General features: G+C 45.5%; 1 protein-coding gene across 1 annotated transcript; it reads right to left on the reverse strand.

Moving 5' to 3' along the window:
* Positions 1 to 203: 203 nt before the first annotated feature.
* selplg (selectin P ligand) lies at positions 204 to 19,314 on the reverse strand. The gene is made up of 2 exons (XM_055655331.1): positions 16,564 to 19,314; positions 204 to 5,540 (listed from the first exon to the last, which is right to left on the reverse strand). Exon 2 carries the CDS (start codon positions 5,520 to 5,522, stop codon positions 4,329 to 4,331), a length of 1,194 nt encoding a protein of 397 aa, XP_055511306.1. The 5' UTR covers positions 5,523 to 5,540; positions 16,564 to 19,314; the 3' UTR covers positions 204 to 4,328.
* Between the last annotated feature and the right edge of the window lie 416 nt (positions 19,315 to 19,730).

The raw sequence follows: 19,730 nt of genomic DNA on the forward strand, positions 1-19,730 counted from the left end.
GGGTTTTCTCTGGGTGCTCTTTCCTCCCACACGCCAAAGACGTGCAGGTTTGTAGGTTAATTGGCTTGATGTAATTGTAAATTGTCCCTAGTGGGCTCAGGATAGTGTTAGTGTGCGGGGATCGCTGGTTGGCCCGGACTAAGTGGGCCGAAGGGCCTGTTTCCGCACTGTATCTCTAAGCTAAACTAAACTAAACTAAACTAAACTAAACTAAACTAAAAAAAACTACAAGACAAGGAAATATTTAATCAACGCCGAGTTGTTCGGACTTGCACAAAGGGCAGCTGAAGCAGAAAAGGGAACTGGATATAAACATAGAAACATGGAACAGAAGTAAGGCAAATGGCCCATCAAGCATGTGATATTCAACAAGCTTATGAGTGATCTGATTGTGACAAAGCCTCATTGCTGCCTCCCTCAAAGCCTTTCACTTCCTTGCTTATCAGAACACCTGCCTCTACCTGCAATAGAAATGGTCAAGGGATCTGCTTCCACCCCCCTTTGAGGGAGACTGCTGAATGCACGTGACACTTGTGGAGAAAATAAATCACATCATCTTAAGGTGAAGTGTGCAGCCCCTTGTTTGTGTAGATCAACGGTGGCACAGCGGTAGAGTTGCTGCTTTACAACGCCAGAGACCCGGGTTCGATCCTGACTACGGGTGCTGTCTGTACGGAGTGTGTACATTCTCCCCGTGACCTGCAAGGGGTTTTTCTCCAGGATCTCTGGTTTCCTCCCACACTCCAAAGACGCACGGGCAAATTGGCTCAGTAAAATTGTAAATTGTCCATAGTGTGTGTTAGTATGCGGGGGTCGCTGGTCGGTGCGGACTCAGTGGGCCGTAGGGCCTTTTTCCGTGCTGTATCTCTGAACTAAACTAAATAAAAGGACCATATTCTCGGATCGTTCCACTGCTGGATGTAAAAGGCCAGAGTCCGGTGGGGACACCACCCAAATAAGTCGGGGGATATCATCCCAGGGGGCAAATGAGTTTTAGATTATTTTTTAAGATTGGATTAGATGATACAGTGCGGAAACAGGCCCTTCGGCCCACCGGGTCCGTGCCGACCAGAGATCCCTGCATGTTAACAATATCCTACACACATTAGGGACATATTTCACATTTATCAAAGCCAATTAACCTACAAACCTGTACGCCTTTGGAGTGTGGGAGGAAACCGCGGATCTCGGAGAAAACCCACGCGGTCACGGGGAGACCGTGCAAACACCAGACAGACAGCACCCGTAGTCGGGATCGAACCCGGGTCTTCGACGCTGTGAGGGATGTAAGGCAGCAACTCTACCGCTGTGCCACCGTTGCAATGGTGTTTTGACGAATGATCGGTGCGAACATTACTGAGTGTGACTCTGTTGAAAGTATGACACCATTGATTGCATAGTTTTTGTCTTGTATATATTTTTTATTCTGTGGAAAGTTTATTTTTTGAAATTAAAAAAAAAAAAAAAATGTTTTATCTGAACTGTTCCCGATGAATTAGCATCCTTAACGAGTGGAGCAACAGTGAGCACACAATGCCAGATCATCAGATAATAGTAAATGAATGAAATATTTCACATTACTTTTCCTGGTATTGTTGTACAACCAGATACATACTTCCAATCTATTCAGGAGCATGAATTACATATTATAACATGGTTTACAACAGGATTTTTCAAAATTCTATTTAGATAGTGACTAATGAATGAATCTGCATTGGAAAAGCCAAATTAGATTGTTCACGGTAAGTAGAATAGTTTCGGATCCAAACGGTTTCTGTGGGTTTCCTCCAGGTGCTCCGGTTTCCTCCCACATCCCAAAGACGTGCGGGTTTGCAGGTTAATTGACTTACGTACATTGCCTAGAGTGTAGAGTGTGAATACAGAAGTGGAATAACAGAGAACTAGTGTGAACAGGTGATCAATGGTCGGCTTGGACCTGGTGGGCAGAAGGGCCTGTTTCTTTCTTGTATCTCTACACTAAATGTAAGTTAACGGGCAGCACAGATTTGAGGAGGCGTTTCAGCAGCAGAGGCGATGGGCCAAATGGCCTGTTTTCATGCTGCACCTTTCAATTTTTCAATTCACCAGTTCCTCTTTATTCATCACTGCTGTTACTTCTTCAAAGAACTTCAATAAATTGCTTAAATCAGAAACTCTCCTAAAACTATCCTGACTTTGCTTGATTATATTGATATTAAAGAATTGATCGGGCCGATCTGTGGCAAATAACACTCACTCCACACAACCATCTCCAGAACCCTTAATCCAACACCCGACACCTGAAATCCAAAGGCAGAATGACCGCTGAGTCCCTCATCATCAACATCCCGGCATTTACTGTAGACCAGAAACTCAAACTGATCCCTCACTGTGACTGTTCACAAGATGCTTGTTCTGTGCTGAGTTACTTTGTTCTGTCACCACAAAGTCTACTCCAAACCTTGATACCATCCAACAAGTCAGCCAGCTAGTCTGGCCCTGCGGCCATCATCTAAACATTCATTCCCTCCGCAACCGGTGAACTGAGCTCGCTGGATAGACCATCAACAACCTGTCCAACAGCCACCCCTAGACGCTTTCGACAGCACCTCCTGAACGCACGAATGGAATCGCTTAGAAACATAGAAACATAGAAAATAGGTGCAGGAGTAGGCCATTCGGCCCTTCGAGCCTGCACCGCCATTCAATATGATCACGGCTGATCATCCAACTCAGTATCCTGTACCTGCCTTCTCTCCATACCCCCTGATCCCTTTAGCCACAAGGGCCACATCTAACTCCCTCCCGCTTGAAAGGGCAACGATAACAGGAACCATGTTGCCCCAATGTTGGGGCCAGAGTTGCTGCCTTACAGCGCCAGAGACCCGGGTACTGTCTGTACGGAGTTTGCACGTTCTCCCCGTGCGTTCTCCCTGCGCGGCGTTCCTCCGGGTGCTCCAGATTCCTCCCGCACTCTGTAGGTTAATCTATAGGTTAATCAATTTTGGTAAAAATTATAAATTGTCTCTAGAGTGTTGCATAGTGCTAGCGTACGGGAATCTCACCGGGCGGTGTGGACCCAGTGGGCCAAAGGGCCCGTTTCCATGCTGTATCTCTAAAGTAAAGTCTGAAGTCCAAACAAGGAAACACCACCATTTGTAGCTAATCTTGACCCTTCACTAAGGGTCCCGACCCAAAATGTTGCCTTATCCATCTCCTCCAAAGATGCCGCCTGACCCACTGAGTTCTTCCAGCACTCTGTACTCTGCGCATGTCTTCCCTGCTGATCAAACTGATCATGGCTGATCTGTCCCAGGCCTCATCTCTGCCTCCGTACAAGTCAGCCCTTAATTCCCCATCTTGTAAGCAATCAGTAATTATCAATAGTCAGTAATTTCTCAGCATTGAGACAACAACTGGAGTAAAGAAATATTTACTTTACACTTTACCAAAAACCTTCTCAGTTTTAGAGGCCTTTGTTAGGTAGATTAATCCCGCCTATGGTGCCATTATGTTAGCATTTCATTTTAATATTATATATATTAATATTATGTTATATTATTTAATATATGTTAATATTAATCCTTTGTGCCATCCAGAGAATTAGTTCCCAAGGCCAAAAGATTGGATTGGTCACAGAAGAATGGGCCAAATGGCACCTATAACATGAAGAAGAAACCAATGCTTCAGGTGTGAACACTCCAGTGTGCAAACATTCTTCAAATGGGCCGCGGAACATCTTGTGACTTAATCCGTTATCAACACTTTGCATCCAATGATCATATCTCTTAATGTGCTGAAGCAAGTCCACAATAAAACATCTTTTAAGTGTTTTTATTTATACCTAGGATGTCTAAAAAATGTGTTTAGAGCATGAAAGTTCTGCATAGCAACCCGATCTTTGCAGTCAAACATGAACTGAAACTGGTCCGCTCACTACCAAAGCTTTATAAGAAGATACATAAGAAGATAGACACAAAATGCTGGAGTAACTCAGCGGGACAGGCAGCATTTCTGGATAGAAGGAATGGGTGACGTTTCGGGTTGAGACCCTCTTCAGACTTGCAGAAAACTCTCGTCTGTGAGAGAAGGAGAAACTTCTTCACAGCTGGCATACCTTGAGGATATTTTGATATATTTAGGAAGGAACTGCAGATGTTGGTAGTCCTGCGCAACAAAGCAGAGAGAAAACCACGACTGCTTGAAACTGCTTGATTACTCAGTAATAGAAAGTCCGTAGAGTTTCTTTCATATTGTTAATCAAAGCTCGACCCTCGGTTCATCCCCGTTACTACATGACTATCTAGGGCCTAGGCGGGTGACTCTGAGCCTGCACGTAATGGACAGCTCTAGTGTTCGGTCACAAAGCTGTGGAGGGTAAGGTCATCGTCATCGGTGTCGCTGGATTTCCCAGCCTCTGTGAATTCTCGTAGCCGCTTTGGCCTCAGCTTTTTCCTCATCTTTCGTTCTTCCTCGGGCAGCAGAGCAGAAATACATACCAGTTCCGTGCCGTTCATCTGATTAACTCTGTAGTTGTGCCTCTGTGCCGACAGCTTGGTGCAGAGGACGATGGTGCAGATGACAAAAATGGTGCAGAGCCCCGCCAGGAAAGCAATGACGATCAGGCACTGAGTCACCAGGCCAATTTTCTTGGTTGCCGCTTGAGCCGTTGTATGTCGGTCGCGACTTCTGGTGGTGACTCTGAAGGCGGTGGGAATGGCTGGCCTCAGTTTGCCGCTGGATGTCACCGCTGTGCTGGCAGTGGTCGTTGGACGGGCGTGGGGAGTTGGCGTCTTCGTGGAAGTCACGCCCCTGGATGGAGGATGCTGGCCTTTACCTCTCACACCTGGGCCGAGGAGGCCCTCCGATGTATTGGTGGTTGGAGTAGAGAACGACGTGACCTCAGTCGTGGTGAGGTCAGTTTTGGGCTCATCCGTCGCCCAATGCACAGATCCATTGGTATTGGTCTCCACTTCCAGTCCAGGAGTGGTGGATGATTCCATCAGGTGGGTGGTGGTCGGCTGAGAGGAAGTCTCGCCTTGGGTTGTTTGGGACAGATACCCTGTTGTGGAGAGGGCCCCAACTGTTCTGGAAGTGAGTTGGATGGTACTTCCAGTTGTACCTTCAATGTGCTCAGTGGTTGGGGACTGAGATGACACCGTTGGTGAGCTCCCTCTGATGTTTGCGGAGTGGGTGCTGGGGCTTGGAGTCACTGCAGTGGAAGTTGTCTCAGGTGGATGAGAATACGCGACTGGTTTCCATGTGCTTTGTTGTTGCGACGCATCGGCAACAGTTACAACAGACGTCGAGGTAGATAACCGTGCTGTTGTTTCACTTGTGCTGCGCGGATTGGTAACGCTCTCTACAAGAGACTTTGGTACGGTCGACTCGGATTTCTCCAATGCGTTGTGTGACGTAACGGTGCTCGTGTCAGCAGAGGTTGAAGTCGGCAACGCTGACGCATCACTTGTGTCTTGTCCCATTACAGCCAGACAGGGTAGAACAACAAGCAACGCAGAAAGACTGCACCACATCCCCGGCATGCCTGCAAGGAGCTGTTCCTAAAAGAAACCACAAACATGCAGAAAAGTTAAACCTACACCAGTAGTGCACATGCTCTTATTATTCTTTGCAACGCACGGTGTACGCAAATAGTTTCTATGTGGTATCGAGGTACATAGGTTTTAATTTTTAGTTCTGGTTTTAGAGACACTTCATGGAAACACGCCCTTCAGCCCACCGGGTCATTTCATTAAAGGTAGACACAAAATGCTGGAGTAACTCAGCGGTTCAAGTAGCATCTCCGGAGAGAAGGAATGTGTGACGTTTTTGGTCGAGACCCTTCTTTGTTTCATGAATCTAATTTTGTTTGGTTTCGAGATTTAGTTTAGAAATACAGTGTGGAAACATGTCCTTTGGCCCAGCGAGTCATTTCATTAAAGATAGACACAAAATCTCAGTGGGACAGGTAGCATCGCCAGAGAGAAGGAATGGGGGAAGTTTTGGGGCGAGAACCTTCTTCATTTCATTCATCCAGTTTTTTCTTCATTTCATTCATCCAATTTTGTTTAGTTTAGTTTTGTTTAGAAATACAATGTCGTTCACAGTCAAAGATTAGAAAGTATAACTTTAAGGTGAAGGGTGCAAAGTTGGTGTGCAGCAAGTTTTTTACTCCAGGTGAGTTCCTGGGACCTGTTGCTGGGGATGGTGGTGGAGGCAGATACAAAAGTGGGATTTAAGATGCTTTTAGATGGGCATGTGGATATGTAGGGAATGGAGGGATATGGATCTTGTATTGATCCTGCAGTTAAGATTAGTGCAACTTGGCATCATGTTGGGCTCAGACATTGTGGGGCAAAGGGCCTGTTCCTGTGTAGTACTGTTCTTTGTTCTATGTAAACATCGTAGTTGTACCTGTCTCCACCACTTCCTCTCACGACAACTAGACACATCATCTAACAGTCAACATAGCAGCTGAACATACTAACAATTGGTTCGACGGCCTTTTCTCCCTTATCTTAAACGGCAGATTTTTCTGAACATTCAACTTCCAGTATACCTTTCATTACACTAACCAAATTTTGTCTAGCTTAGAGATACAGCATGGAAACGGGCCGTTCAGTCCACACCGACCAACAATCACACGTACACTAGTTCTATCCCACACACTTGGGGCGATTTACAGAAGCCAATTAACCTACAAACCTGCACGTCTTTGGAATGTGGTAGGAAATTGGAGAAAATCCATGAAGGTTTTCAAGTTTTACGTTTCAACGTCCTCATGTGCAGCCTAATTTTAAGTAGAGTTTATTTGATTAATACAACATTTATCGATGATATTTATCAACTGCATATTTGCTGAAGGATCTGGATTTCCCTTCCCCCACTGATGTAGTATCACAGTAATTGGTAGTTGGGGCGGGACGGTGGTGCAGCGGTAGAGTTGCTGCCTTACAGCTGCAGAGACCAAGGATCGACCCTAACTATGGGTGGTGTCTGTATGGAGTTTGTACCTTCTCCCTGTGACCATGTGGGTTTTCTCCGGGTGCTCCGGTTTCCTCCCACATTCCAAAGATGAACAGGTTTGTGGGTTAATTGGCTTCGGTAAATTGTAAATGGTGTGTCAGTCAGACTGATGCGCGGGGTGATTGCTGGCCAGCACAAACTCAGAGAGCAGAAGGGCCTGTTTCCGCACTATATCTCTAAAGTCTAAAGGCCCACTGAGTTGGCGTGGACTTGGTGGGTCAAAGGGCCTGTTTCCACACTGTATCTCTAAAGTAAAGTAAACAATTCTTGCCGATGCTTTGTAGCATCAAACACTTAATTGAAGGTGAGGTTGTAGCCACAGATATGTTTGACTATTGCAGGGAACAATGTTGCAAGATTTCCTGTTTCGTCAACAAAACCACAAGATATAGCGCACTGCCAACCGTCTCTCATCATCCTTCACATACTTCCGTCAAAAGAGAAAAAGAAAAAAAACACACATGATTTTTTTTCCAAGCTGCTTTAATTTTTATTTGCTTTCACTTCAAGTTATATTTTGAGGAAACTCCCTCTGATCAAAAACCAGTGAAATTGTGGTGTCTGCAGCTAGGAGCATTGGCCCATAGAGTCTAGATGAAAATTGTGACTAAGTCAAAGAACTATACTTCAGGAGGTTGTTGATGAAATGGTGTTCATAAGTTCATAGGTTCTCGAAGCAGAATTAGGCCATTCAGCCCATCAAGTCTACTCTGCCATTCCAACATGGCTGATGTATATTTCCCCCTCAACCACATTCTCCTGCCTTCTCCCCATAACCTCTGACACCCGTACTAATCAAGAATCTGTCTACTCCGCCTTAAAAATACCGAATAACTTGGCCTCCACAGCCGTCTGTGGCAATGAATTCCATAGATTCTCTGCCCTCTGACTAAATTTCTCCTTTTCTAAAGGGACGTCCTATTCTGAGGCTATGTCCTATGTTCAAGAAGGAACTGCAGATGCTGGAAAATCGAAGGTAGAGAAAATTGCTGGAGAAACTCAGCGGGTGCGGCAGCATCTATGGAGCGAAGGAAATAGGCAACGTTTCGGGCCGAAACCCTTCTTCAGACTTCTTCAGTCTCTCCCACTGGTGGAAACATCATCTCCACATTCACTTTATCTAGGTCTTTCACTATTCGGTAAACTGTTAAACTGAGAGAGTGCCGTGGAAATTCAGGTGGAAATTCATGAAAGTGCTTCTCAACTTGATGCCAACATAGTGGGTGAAAGGTTATGGGGGAATTGATCAAAATAAGAGAAAAGCAATTCAGAGCTGGCGAGGTATAGTGAAGGTAGACAAAAATGCTGGAGAAACTCAGCGGGTGAGGCAGCATCTATGGAGCGAAGGAATAGGTGACGTTTTGGGTCGAGACCCTTCTTCAGACTTACGTCTTTAGGTGTAGTGAGATGACAGAGATAGGAATAGATGAGGCCATGAAAGAATTGAAACATTTTAAAATCATCCTGTTGTGAACTTCATTGCCTAATGGCAAGGGGATAATCTGTGACTTCTAAAACATCCAAGCAAAATTTATAATTGCAATTGATATTTTTAGAAGTGCAGACACTCCCCGACTTAGGTAAGGCTCATCTTACAGTTGAAGCCGTATGAGTCAGATTTTACACAAGTCAGAATCACCAACTCTGGGTCTGTACTCGGTGAATTCCAGCTTCACCTGACTACGGGTGCTGTCTGTTCTGAGTTTGCACGTTCTCCTTGTGACCACGTGGGTTTTCTCTGGGTGCTCCGGTTTCCTCCCACATTCCGAAGAGGTGCAGGTTTGTAATTGGCTTCTGTAAAAATTGTCCCTAGTTGTGTGGCGTGGAACTAGCGTGTGGGCGGTCGCTGGTCGGCATGGACTTGGTGGGCCGAAGGGCCTATTTCCACACTGTATCTGTAAACTAAACTAAAAAAAAAACTGAAGTCGAAGGACTGCAACTTAGTGTCAGAATAATGGCCCGATGTGACTATGGAGCACCTAATGCCGTTGATAAATTTATGAAAGTATATTTTTGTGTGTTGTCTATGTGTGTTGCGATTGCAAGCAGAGATTTTCATTTTACCTGAACCTCCCCATATATGTGCAGACATGTAATAAATCCGACTCATCTTGAATACTTCCTGTGAATGTTTCTGCCTTTTGTTCTTTCTGGGTCACGCCCTGATACCAAGTTATTTTACGTTTTTTTACTATTCTTCCTTAGAACTCTGAAGCACAAGTATTTATTCAAGGCCGGACACTGGCATTTGTGTTTCAAAAGCTGCCTTCGTTCAGTCGCAGGGAGGCAAACGTGGGCAGATGCTGAAAATCCAAAGTGAACACGAAATGGAAATTGAAATGGAGTTTAGAAGGATGAGAGGGGATCTCATTGAAGCATATAAGATTGTTCAGGACTTGGACACACTAGAGGCAGGAAGCATGTTCCCGATATTGGGGGGGGGGGGGGGTACAGAACCAGGGGCCACAGTTTAAGAATAAGGGGTAAGCCATTTAGAACGGAGACAAGGAAACACTTTTTCTCACAGAGAGTGCTGAGTCTGTGGAATTCTCTGCCTCAGAGGGCGGTGGAGGCAGGTTCTCTGGATGCTTTCAAGAGAGAGCGAGATAGGGCTCTTAACGATAGCGGATATGGGGAGAAGGCAGGAATGGGGGGTACTGATTGGGGATGATCAGCCATGATCACATTGAATGGCGGTGCTGGCTTGCTGGGCCGAATGGCCTCCTCCTGCACCTATTGTCTATTGTCTATTGTATGATTTGAAATGTTAATGATTCCCTCTCCACTGACACTTCACTATGACAAAGAAGGAAGCTTTTCAGGCCCATCAGGTGCATGCTGGCTCATAACACTCACTCTGAAGAAGGGTCCTGACCAGAAACATCGCCTATCCATGCCCTCTAGGAACACTGCCCGATCCACTGAGTTGCTTCAGTTTTACTCAAGGTACCAGCATCTGTAGTTTAGTTTAGTTTAGTTTAGAGACACAGCGCAGAGTCAGGCCGTCCTGCCCATCGCAGACCAGCGATCCCTGCAGAAATTACACTATCCTACACATACTGGGGACAACTAACAATAATACCCAGACAATTAACCTACAAACCTGTATGTCTTTGGAGTGTGGGAGGAAACTGGAGATCCTGGAGAAAACCCACGCAGGTCACAGGGAGAACGTACAAACTCAATACAGAGACGCACCCGTAGTCAGGATCAAACGTGAGTGACATGGGTGGAAACAAGAACTCCTGCGGTCACAGGGAGAACATGCAAACTCCACACTGACAGCACAGGAGACCAGCATTGAACCCAGCACATTGGAGCTGTGAGGCAGCAGATATAGCAGCTGTACCACTGCTGTCCGAGTGTTAAAGGCCATTACTGTTTCATTACTACTTAGATTAGCATCCCAGTTAGACTCTCAAAAGGTTTTCATGTAGATTTATTGTTTTTCTTCCTTCTTGATCAAATTGCCCCTGGTGTGTATAGAGTGGATGACAAAGGGGGGTGACATAGAACAAGTGTGTACAAACAAGGAACAGCAGATGCTGGTTTACAAAACAAAAAAGACCCAAAGTGCTGGAGTAACTCAGTGGATCAGGCAGCATCTCTGGGAAAAAGGAATAGGCGACGTTTTGGGTTGAGAACCTTCTTCTGCCTGTGATCCTACACATGAACTTAGCCGACTCAGTACCGCTCCATGACCCGCTGCTGTGGGACCTGCTCTTTGACATTTGAGCCTTCTGATCGTCTTGCTTTCCTTTCACAGGCTGTGGGTGTCGTTGGCAAGCTCAGCTTTTGCAAGCTATGCAAGCTGGCATAGTGCACCTGGCAGAGTTGCTGCCAAACTGATTCCTGGGATGTCAGGGCTTTCATATGAGGAAAGACTTGACAGACTCGGCTTGTGCTCGCTAGAATTTAGGAGATTGAGGGGGGGATCTTATAGAAACTTACAAAATTCTTAAGGGGTTGGACAGGCTAGATGCAGGAAGATTGTTCCCGATGTTGGGGAAGTCCAGAACAAGGGGTCACAGCTTAAGGATAAGGGGGAAATCCTTTAGGACCGAGATGAGAAAAACATTTTTCACGCAGAGAGTGGTGAATCTCTGGAATTCTCTGCCACAGAAGGTAGTTGAGGCCAGTTGGTTTCCTATATTTAAGAGGGAGTTAGATGTGGCCCTTGTGGCTAAAGGGATCAGGGGGTATGGAGAGAAGGCAGGTACGGGATACTGAGTTGGATGATCAGCCATGATCATATTGAATGGTGGTGCAGGTTCGAAGGGCCGAATGGCCTACTCCTGCACCTATTTTCTATGTTTCTATGAGTTACTGCCTCACAGCGCCAGGTACCCTGGTTTGATCTTGACTTCGGGTGCTGTCTTTATGGAGTTTGCACGTTCTCATTGTGACTGCCTGGGTTTTCTCCAGGTGCCTGGGTTTCCTCCCACATTTCAAAGACATGCAGGTTTGTAGGTTGGCCACTTGGCTTCTGTAAATCGCCTCTAGTGTGTTGAACACAACCAGTGCATGGGTGAGTTTTGGTGGACTTGGTGGGCCGAAGGGCCTCTTTCCCCACTGTATCTTTGAACTAAATTAAAGTCGTGAGTAGGGAATGGGTGTGAAAGTGGTCTAACATTAAACCAGTGTGAACGGATAATCGATGGCCAGCCTGGATACAGTGGGCTGAAGGGCCTACTTCCAATCTGTATCTTTAAAAACTAAAAACCTAAAATTCCAAGTTACCCTGAACGAAAAGGTCCACAACCTTGTAACAGGCAATGGGAAGATTTAACGTTTTTTTCCCCCTAAGAGCTCATAATAGACCAGCTGGGTTTGGCAGATATCCAGTACATTTCACGGCCATGATCGCTGATATTAGCGTTTTGATTGATCGAATTGATTGATTGAAATATCCAGCATTGAAACAGGTCCACAGAGTCCACGCCGACCTTTCAACGTCCGTTACACTTGTTCTATGTTATCCCGCTCTCTCAACCACTCTCTGGGGTGAAGGAAAGAGCGTTCAGGTCGCGGCCCCTGTTTCCACCAACCTTTCCACCACCGGGCACAAGAAGCGCAAGACGCCATTGTATGCAGATGCCGAGAGGCGTGTTCAGCTCTGGCTGAGCAATTTCTAACCTTGTGGGTACACAGAAAAATACTGGAGAAACTCAGCGGGTGCAGCAGCGTCTATGGAGCGAAGGAAGTAGGCAACGTTTCGGGACGAAACCCTTCTTCAGATTCTCCAGCATCTGCAGTTCCTTCTTAAACACTTCTAATCTTGTGATGTGGACTCGATAAGAAGAACCATTCTCTGCACACTAGGGGCAATTTACAGAGAGGCTAACTAACCTACAAACCTGCATATAACCATATAACCATATAACAATTACAGCACGGAAACAGGCCATCTCGACCCTTCTAGTCCGTGCCGAACACATAATCTCCCCTAGTCCCATATACCTGCGCTCAGACCATAACCCTCCATTCCCTTCCCATCCATATAACTATCCAATTTATTTTTAAATGATAAAAACGAACCTGCCTCCACCACCTTCACTGGAAGCTCATTCCACACAGCTACCACTCGCTGAGTAAAGAAGTTCCCCCTCATGTTACCCCTAAACTTCAGTCCCTTAATTCTCATGTCATGTCCCCTTGTTTGAATCTTCCCTACTCTCAGTGGGAAAAGCTTTTCCACGTCAACTCTGTCTATCCCTCTCATCATTTTAAAAACCTCTATCAAGTCCCCCCTTAACCTTCTGCGCTCCAAAGAATAAAGCCCTAACTTGTTCAACCTTTCTCTGTAACTTAGTTGCTGAAACCCAGGCAACATTCTAGTAAATCTCCTCTGTACTCTCTCTATTTTGTTGACATCCTTCCTATAATTAGGCGACCAAAATTGTACACCATACTCCAGAATGTCTTTGCATGTCTTTGGAATGTGGGAGGAAACCGGAGCACCCGGGGGAAATCTACGGAGTCACAGTGACCAGCGAGGATGGGGCATCCCAGATTCATAGAGCTATAGATTCATACAGTGAGGAAACAGGCCCTTCGGCCCACACTGATCAACGTGCTCCATCTATACTAGTCCACCTGCCTGCGTTTGGCCCATATCCCTTTTTTTAAATCTATGTACTGACTAGTGTTGTTATAGTACCTGGTTCAACTACTTCCTCTGGCAGCTCGTTTCAGATATCCACCACTTGCATATATCCACTGCCCCTCAGGGTCCTATTGAACCGTAGGAATCTAGCCTCACCTTAACCTAAGATAGACAAAAATGCTGGAGAAACTCAGCGGGTGCGGCAGCATCTATGGAGCGAAGGAAATAGGCAACGTTTCGTCCCGAAACGTTGCCTATTTCCTTCGCTCCATGGATGCTGCCGCGCCCGCTGAGTTTCTCCAGCATTTTTGTCTACCTTCGATTTTCCAGCATCTGCAGTTCCTTCTTGAACATCTCACCTTAACCTATATCATCTGGTTTTCAATTCGCCTACTCTAGGTAGAAGCTCGTCAGCATGGACGAGTTGGGCTGAAGAACCTGTTTCCGTGCTGTATGACTCCATGACCTGCTGAGTGTTATCACCATTTTCTGTTCTATCTCAGATTTGTAGCATCCATGGTTTTTGTTTGAAGTTCCTGTATGTGAGTCAAGACCCTGAGGGGCAATGGAATGAGCTAAAGGATCAAACAGCGCGGAAACAGGCTCTTCGGCCCACCGAGTCCGCACCACCCAGCGATCACCCTGTACACTAACACTGTCACTTCCCTGATCGTCTTGGGCTCAGCTGTACCCCAACCGGAAGGCATTGCAGAGGGTGGTGAAAATTGCCCAACGCATCACCGGTTCCACGCTCCCCTCCATTGAGTCTGTCCAAAGCAAGCGCTGTCTGCGGAGGGCGCTCAGCATCGCCAAGGACTGCTCTCACCCCAACCATGGACTGTTTACCCTTCTACCATCCGGGAGGCGCTACAGGTCTCTCCGTTGCCGAACCAGCAGGTCGAGGAACAGCTTCTTTCCGGCGGCTGTCACTCTACTCAACAACGTGACTGCCAATCACCAACCCCCCCCCGGACACTTATTATTTTTTTATTGAAATCGTTTGCTATGTCGCTCTTCAAGGGAGATGCTAAATGCATTTCGTTGTCTCTGTACTGTACACTGACAATGACAATTAAAATTGAATCTAACCAGAAACTCCCAAAGCATGGATTAGGAATAGTTGGGAACAACCTTTACACTAGGTTGCTCATTTAGAACAAGTTGTGCAGTGAAGACTGTCCAAAGACATTTCGCACAGAATGCTGGCGACCAGCAAACTCTTCCTTCTCATTAAACGGGATGGATTTCAATCCAGGTTTTGGAAACGAAAATATATTGAATTGAATTGAATTGAATATATATAAATATATATCAAGTCATCAGTCCCCACGTTTCAGGTACTACTGAGTTCTCTCTGCCTTTAACTACTTCAACAACATACTTCTAAGAACGAGATGCATTTTGTCATTTTGTCATCGTTTGCAGAATTTGACAAGAAGACTCTGGTTCAGAGGGATATTGCCCAAATGTGGGCAGGTGGGACTAGTGTAGATGGGGTATATTGGTCGGCAGTGGAGGGTTGGGCCGAAGGGACTGGTTCCGTGCTGTTTTACTCTATGATTCTGGCCCTTTTTGAATAAGATATAAACAGCCATCCACCATTACCCTCTGGCTTCTCCCATTCAGCCACTGTTGATTCCATCTTGCTATTCCTGCATTTATACCCAACAGTTGAACCTTCTTAACCAACCTTCCATGAGGAACCTTGTCAAAGGCCTCACTAAAGTCCATATAGACAACATCCACTGCTTTACCCTCGTCAATTTCCCTAGTAACCTCTTCAAAAAATTCAAGATTAGTCAAACATGACCTTCCAGGCACAAATCCATGTTGACTGTTCCTAATCAGACCCTGTTTATCCAGATGCTTATATATATTATCTCTAAGTATCTTTTCCATTAATTTGCCCACCACTGAAGTCAAACTAACAGGTCTATAATTGCTAGGTTTACTCTTAGAACCCTTTTTAAACTATTCCCGTTTCTAATGACATTTGAAATATTTCTGTCATAGCCCCGGCTATTTCTACACTAACTTCCCTCAATGTCCTAGGGAATATCCTGTCAGAACCTGGAGACTTATCCACTTTTATATTTTTCAAAAGTGTCAGTACTTCTTTTACTTTGAAACTCATAGTATCCATAGCTACTCTACTAGTTTCCCTTACCTCACATAATTCAATATCCTTCTCCTTGGTGAATACCGAAGAAAATAATTTGTTCAATATCTCCCCCATCTCTTTTGGCTCTGCAGATAGCTGTCCACTCTGTCCACTCAATGGACCAATTTTATCCCTCATTATCCTTTTGCTATTAATATAGCTGTAGAAACCCTTTGGATTTACTTTCACCTTACTTGCCAAAGCAACCTCATATCTTCTTTTAGCTTTTCTAATTTATTTCTTAAGATTCTTTTTACATTCCTTATACTCCTCAAGCACCTCATTTACTTCATGCTGCCTATAATTATTGTAATCTCCCTCTTTTTCCGAACAAGACGTCCAATTTCCCTTGAAAACCAGGGCTCTTTACATTTTTTACTGTTTCCTTTCAACCGAACAGGAACATAAAGATTCTGTACTCTTAACATTTCCCCTTTAAATGTCCTCCATTTCTCTTCTACATCCTTCCCATAAAACATCATTTGCATTTGCATTTGCAAACTTCATTTTCATGAAGTCTGAGCAACTTCAGGAGTCTGAGCTTTGTCCACTGGCACCTTTTATGAATTCATGGTCACACCACACTCTCCCACTAACCCACCCTCCCCTCCCTTCCCTTCCCCCCTCTCCATTCCTTCACCCACTGGGAGAAAAGAATCTCTTGGGGTTTTTTTAAACAAAAGAGGTTTGGGGCACCACCACTCACCACAGGAATGAATTACAAACTTATTTATTGGGAGATCACTGGATCTGAATGAAAGATCTCAACAAAACTTTATACTGTAGACACAAGGGAGTGCAGATGCTGGTTTACCAGAAAAGACACAAAGTGCTGGAGGAATTCCAAGGGTCAGACAGCATCTCTGGAGGACATGGAAAGGCGACAATTTCCGCCAACCAACTGTTAGTTCCTTGGCTCGAGCTGTCATGTAGTTAATCTACAAGCAACACGATTGAGGTCAGAATGAAGGGGAAGCGTTTTAAATATATGCCAGAGTACAAAAAGATGGAAATCTACGATCCGTTCTGAGAGCAGCTTACAAAATGCAAGATCTTTATTTCACCGACAAACTGGTTTAAACGCAATTGGTGTAAAATTAAACGAGGTTTAACAAATTTAAAGAATTTAGTTTCTTGTGTTCAATGAAGATGACAAATGCGTTGTTTAAAGTATCAAAATACATCAACAATTTAAAGTTTACCTGTGTGACACCAGGAGGTTTTTAGAAAATGTTCACATTTAATTCAAACATTCGAGGGTGCAAAGTGGAATAAGGGGAAAATAACTTACTGCGCTGATGTGCAGTCAGTGAAAGGAACCTCTTTCCAATGGCGATGGAGCGATGGAGTCGTACCACCCTGCCACTAGAATGCGATACTGCCAGTTGATAATGTTTCTTATAGGTTACGAGAAAGAAATTGTTCTGGTTGAAGGCACACGGAGTCTGTCTTTTGCCCGCGGAGAGCTACCGCAAGACTTCACGCGCCATTTACTTTCGGCTTAAGCAGCTCGGCGGAAGAGCAGGAAGTGTGTAAGGACGTGTCTGGGAGAGAAGTTGAGGTTTCATGAGTCAGTTGTTACCGTGGTAGACAAACGCTTGGTTTCCCACCCTTCTGTTAAGCACTGATTATAGAAACATAGAAACATAGAAATTAGGTGCAGGAGTAGGCCATTCGGCCCTTCGAGCCTGCACCACCATTCAATATGATCATGGCTGATCATCCAACTCAGCATCCCGTACCTGCCTTCTCTCCATACCCCCTGATCCCCTTAGCCACAAGGGCCACATCTAACTCCCTCTTAAATATAGCCAATTAAGTGGCCTCAACTACCCTCTGTGGCAGAGAGTTCCAGAGATTCACCGCTCTCTGTGTGAATAAAGTTCTTCTCATCTCGGTTTTAAAGGATTTCCCCCTTATCCTTAAGCTGTGACCCCTTGTCCTGGACTTCCCTAACATCGGGAACAATCTTCCTGCATCTAGCCTGTCCAACCCCTTAAGAATTTTGTAAGTTTCTATAAGATCCCCTCTCAATCTCCTAAATTCTAGAGAGTATAAACCAAGTGTATCCAGTCTTTCTTCATAAGACAGTCCTGACATCCCAGGAATCAGTCTGGTGAACCGTCTCTGCACTCCCTCTATGGCAATTATGGGACCATAGGACTTTGCATCGGGCTTCGTTGGAACGGTTTATGCGACCAGAGTAACAATGGGAAGGAGAATTATGTGGCAGGCAAATAGAAACTCAAAGTTACCTCTTCTACCTGAGTGTAGTGACTAAGGTCACTCCCCCTGAGTGACTCTAGAGAGTCAATAGTCATACAGCATGAAAACAGGCCCTTCGGCCCTACCTATCCTTGCCGACCAAGATGCCCCATCTACACTAATTCCACCTGCATGTGTTTGGCCCATATCCCTCTAAACCTATCCTATCCATGTACCTGTTGGAAAGTTTCTTAAATGCCGTGATAGCCGGCTTCCAATGGTCACCCGATCTGCCTTTGGTTTCTTCAGCATAAAGCAGATGACACGCTTCAAATGAAACACGTTGGCAAATGTTTTGTGTGTTTTGAGGCCATGGGTGGTTGGAGGTGTACGGTACAAGGGACAGGTGTTGCATCTCCTGTGGTTGCACAGGACGGTAGCACGAGGACTAAAGGTGTTGGTGGAGATGAACGAGGAAACTAGGGGGTTTTGGGAGAAACAACTCATCTGGACTCCCGGCAGCGGCAGCTGCGGAGGGTTGAGGTCCCGACCACGGGGGGAAATGGAGGAGGACTGGCCAAACATTGTGCCTTCCACCGCAGTGATGAATGCTGTGGTGGATGTTTATGTAAATTTTTATTGTGTTTTTGTGTGTTCTTGTTCATTGTACTTTATGCACATGTGACGAATAAAACTGATTGTGATTGTGATGGTGATTGTGGTGCACTGACGTAGGAGAAAGACGTGTCTCGTGGTGGAATCACTTTAACGTTGACAGAAAATATCTGTTAAATGTGGACAGTAACGGTGTGATGGATGAGGACATGGACATCCTATCCTTGCTGTTGGTTGAGGTGGTTGTGTGGAGAAGTATGGAAACAAAACTGGCTCATATAGAATCTTGGGCAGCTCAGTGGCACAAGTGTGGAGTTGCTGCCTCACAGCGCCAGAGATCCAGGTTTGATCCTGACTACGGGTGCTGTCTTTACGGAGTTTGTACGTTCTCCCTATGACTGCATGAGCTTTCTCCGGGTGCTCTTGTTCCAAAGACGTGCAGGTTTATAGGTTAATTGGCTTCTGTAAATTCTCCCTAGCGTGTAGGATAGAACTAGTGTGCGGGGTGATCGCTGGTCGGTGCAGACTCGGTGGGCTGAAGGGCCTGTTTCCATGCTAGAATAAAGGGGAGGCAGCAGTTGAGATGCTGCCTCACAGCACCAGAGACCCAGGTTCGATCCTGAGTACGGGCGCTGTCTGTACGGAATTTGTACCTTCTCCCCGTGACCTGTGTGGGTTTTCTCCAATATCTTCAGAACACTCCAAAGACATACAGGTTTGTAGGTTAATTGGCTTGGTATCATTGTAAATTGTCCCTAGTGCAGGATAGTGTTCATGTGCGGGGATTGCTGGTCGGTGCGTTGTTTCCGTTGTGGCCCGTTTCCGTGCTGTATCTTTAAAACAAAAATTAAAGAACTAAAAACCGTTGGGAGTGATTTCCTTTGGTGCGAACTCACTCCGATTTTGCTCAGACATTTTGATTCCACACTCAAGCCAACAGTGCTTCGATTTCAAGAGCTCAAGATTTTAAGATTTTACTCTCAGCAGGCTTGCTACCTGACCCCGTGTATGTGCAGCATTTTACCCAGTGCATGCTTTGCATGTGTTACCTTCTAATCAGCAAGAACCACTTTGATTTTTGTTTTGCAAAGGATATTCACATAACAAAAAAGGCTAGACACAAAGTTACGGAGGGTCTCTGGAGAACATGGACAGGCGATGTTTTGTGTCAGGGCCTTCTTCCGCAAAGGCTGCTTATGCCTTATGTCATGATGATGCCATTGAATATCAAGGGCAGGTGCTGTTAACTCCCCTGTTAGATTCTTCAGCCGGCCATTGATGGTTCAGTCTGAAGAAGAGTCTCGACCCGAAACATCGCCCATTCCTTCTCTCCAGAGATGCTGCCTCACCTCTGAGTTACTCCAGCATCTTGTGTCGACAAGCCATTGATAAGGCATTTGATTTGATAAGATTCCACATGGTAGGCTGCTCTGGAAGGTTAGAAGGCACGGGATCCAGGGAGCGCCAGCAGACTCTATGGTGCCCGTGAATCAGGATATTATGTCCTGTATAGTATTGTGTTTGTTGAGTGTTGCTGAAGTTGCACATGGAGGATATTCCATTCCTTGACTTTAGCCTAGTTGATGGTGGACAGGCTTTGGGGAGTGAGGGCATGGTTTACTCACCACAGGATCCCCA

This window comes from Leucoraja erinacea, chromosome 25 (genome assembly GCF_028641065.1).
Source record: "Leucoraja erinacea ecotype New England chromosome 25, Leri_hhj_1, whole genome shotgun sequence".
NCBI lineage: Eukaryota > Metazoa > Chordata > Chondrichthyes > Rajiformes > Rajidae > Leucoraja > Leucoraja erinaceus.

Excerpts from the sequence above, each read along its gene's own strand:
- selplg (XM_055655331.1), bottom strand. The coding sequence starts at position 5,522 with ATGCCGGGGATGTGGTGCAGTCTTTCTGCGTTGCTTGTTGTTCTACCC.